We start from the raw sequence: 2,575 nt of genomic DNA on the forward strand, positions 1-2,575 counted from the left end.
CTTAATAAATTGCATACTTTAGCGATCTAACTAAATTTGTACGCATCTAACTAAATGTTGCCACATTTGTAACTACGCACCTAACTAGCTAACAATTTGGTTCTAGCTACCTGCTCGAAAACTAGCCTTGAATTGGAGAATTCTGCAGAAATTCAAGCGCATATTTTCCTACGTTTTATTTAAAAACCTTTCCTGTCAGAGGGCAAAACCCGTCAGGCTGAGTTAGCCAGTTAGTTAACAATTAGCTAGCTAGCTACATTGTCGTCATCACCTTAAGATAGCCTAAGATAAAACTGTAGATTTAAGAAAGACATTCTCACATACCTGTATCGATAAACTGCACTCTGAGAACTGAGATATGCACTCAACGGAGCTGCTATTGATCCAGCTTACACATTTGTACACGTTTCAACGTACAAGCACAATGTACACCAACCTCCCCTGACGCAAGTGACTTTGAAGACGGCCGTTTTCTTCTTCTCTGTCATTTTTGCGGGTCTCGTCCCTACCGCCACCTAGCGTTCAAACGAACCGAATGTGTGATTTTCTTGATATCGTCTATTTTATGTCAATTCCATCTAACTGCTTAAAATGAATTCATATAAAATGTATAACTGGAAAAAAAAATTTATATATATATATATATATATATATATATATATATATATATATATATATATATATATATATATATATATATATAATTTGTTGTTGTTGTTTAATAGCGAAATATCCTTACGGACAAGCTGATTCGGACTCCAGGGGTCAGCACAAAACAGTCAAACTCCACCTGAAGTGAAAAGCCTTGAAGGGGAGGGACGTCGCGCAAACATGGCAGCCTCCCTTACGAAGATCTTGTCCTTCGGTAAAAATACGAGGACTTTGCTTAGACCATTAAGGGAATTTGCGGTACCTGTTCAGGATTACAGTGTCCCAGTTTCGAGCTATGGAGAAAAAGTCACCCACACCGGACAGGTAACGTTAGTTCAAGTCCTAAATTCTGGTTTCATTTAAAGGCCAACGGATTGTGCAGCTAAGCTAACTGGCGTTAGCTAGATATAGCAGTGACAATGACAAGAAGCTACTGGCTAAGTTCATTTATAATTTTTAATGTGTTTTAAATGTTGTTTTCGACATGCTTGCAAGGTGATTTGGAGTCATACAGGTTACCTAGCTAGCTAAAACAGTTAAGCGAAACTGCACATTAGTGCAGTTTGCAAGGACACAGCTAGGTTAGCTGGCGGATAGTAGACTAGACTCGGAATGACTATGTAGACTAGATGCTGAATAGTTGTGATCTAAGCAGTTAAAAACGTTTTGTAAACATTAGAACTCGCATCAGTAAAGACACGTAAATCATTTTCACTTGCAAGCATTCAAGCTTCTGTTCCACAGATGCAATAGTGAGCAATATCTTTTTTTCTACTGTTTGTTACTTTGGCAGAGGTTGTTGGTTATATCTGGTAGAATTGCTTGTATAAAATGCCTTTAATGTAAATCTGACATTCTGCTCACTGTTCTCATAGTCTTTTCTTCATCATAAGTACTTTTGGAGTTCAAAGCTAAAACTCTGGAAATGGCCATTTTCTAGTTACTTACAGACTGTCAGCTACTCACTGGTGATCAGTAATCATCCATAGCAGAGATGAAGCCATCCATCTTCATTAAGTTACGTGCAGTGACATGTAAAAATCATGTAACCAGACAAAGGAAAACATATGCTTATGACTGCATTTTTGATTGCAGGTTTTTGATGAACATGATGTAAGAAGAGCAAGATTTGTGGGTAGACAAAAAGAGGTAATGTTTTGTAAAGGTTACGTGAGATGTATTCATGTTAATTGGTAATTAAAAGTCTTAAAAACATTCTCTCATTGAGTGAATACTATGTTTTATTCTGAAACTGCTTTCTGATTAATCTGCTCTTTCAATCTGCTATTGAGTAGGTTAATGAGAACTTCGCTATAAAGTTGGTAGCAGAGGAGCCAGTGACACATGTAGAAGCAAGGGTGGTGTCTTGCAATGGGGGTGGAGGAGCTCTTGGCCACCCCAAAGTCTACATCAACTTGGTAATTCAGCAGCCCTATACATACTTGTCTTTTCAGTGTTCCAGTACCATACCTGTTAGAGCAGGTATAGTTGGTACTAGCAACACTTAGTCGCTATTGCCATACTGATAAATATAAAGTTTCCCTGGAAGAGAGCCTTTGTCATATGCTGTAAATGTAATGTCAGAGCCAAGTCCATGACACTTAGAAAAGGGACACTTAGATTGATGAACATTAATTTGCTTCATTGTATTTAATTTACACTTTTTAAGTAAATTTAGCTACATTAGACTCAGAACTGCAGTAGATATGTTATTGATGGGTGTGATACATTAATCAATGTTTTTTTAATACACAGGACAAAGAGACCAAAGTGGGCACCTGTGGTTACTGTGGACAGCAATTTCAGCAGAAACACCATCACTGACATGTCGTTCCTCTTCTGCTGATAATAAATTATTCCCTTTGACAGTTGTCATGATTTTCTGTTAAAATCTTACAAAAATAAAATCTTATTCTACAAAGAT

At 37.2% G+C, this 2,575-nt stretch overlaps 1 protein-coding gene across 1 annotated transcript; it reads left to right on the forward strand.

Moving 5' to 3' along the window:
- The first annotated feature begins 789 nt into the window (after window positions 1–789).
- Window positions 790–2,575, forward strand: ndufs6 (NADH:ubiquinone oxidoreductase subunit S6). Its single transcript, XM_027019993.3, has 4 exons — window positions 790–975; window positions 1,747–1,800; window positions 1,947–2,069; window positions 2,407–2,575. The coding sequence occupies exons 1-4, from the start codon at window positions 832–834 to the stop codon at window positions 2,473–2,475; spliced, it is 390 nt and encodes a 129-aa protein (XP_026875794.1). The 5' UTR covers window positions 790–831; the 3' UTR covers window positions 2,476–2,575.

This window comes from Electrophorus electricus, chromosome 2, assembly GCF_041902795.1.
Source record: "Electrophorus electricus isolate QZ-2024a chromosome 2, ASM4190279v1, whole genome shotgun sequence".
Lineage (NCBI taxonomy): Eukaryota > Metazoa > Chordata > Actinopteri > Gymnotiformes > Gymnotidae > Electrophorus > Electrophorus electricus.

What these genes read in the sequence shown, in the direction of transcription:
- ndufs6 (XM_027019993.3), top strand. Translation starts at nt 832, where the DNA reads ATGGCAGCCTCCCTTACGAAGATCTTGTCCTTCGGTAAAAATACGAGG. An exon ending in AAGTCACCCACACCGGACAG is followed by an intron (nt 976 to 1,746) that starts GTAACGTTAGTT and finishes TTTTGATTGCAG; the next exon opens with GTTTTTGATGAACATGATGT. An exon ending in CCAAAGTCTACATCAACTTG is followed by an intron (nt 2,070 to 2,406) that starts GTAATTCAGCAG and finishes TTTAATACACAG; the next exon opens with GACAAAGAGACCAAAGTGGG.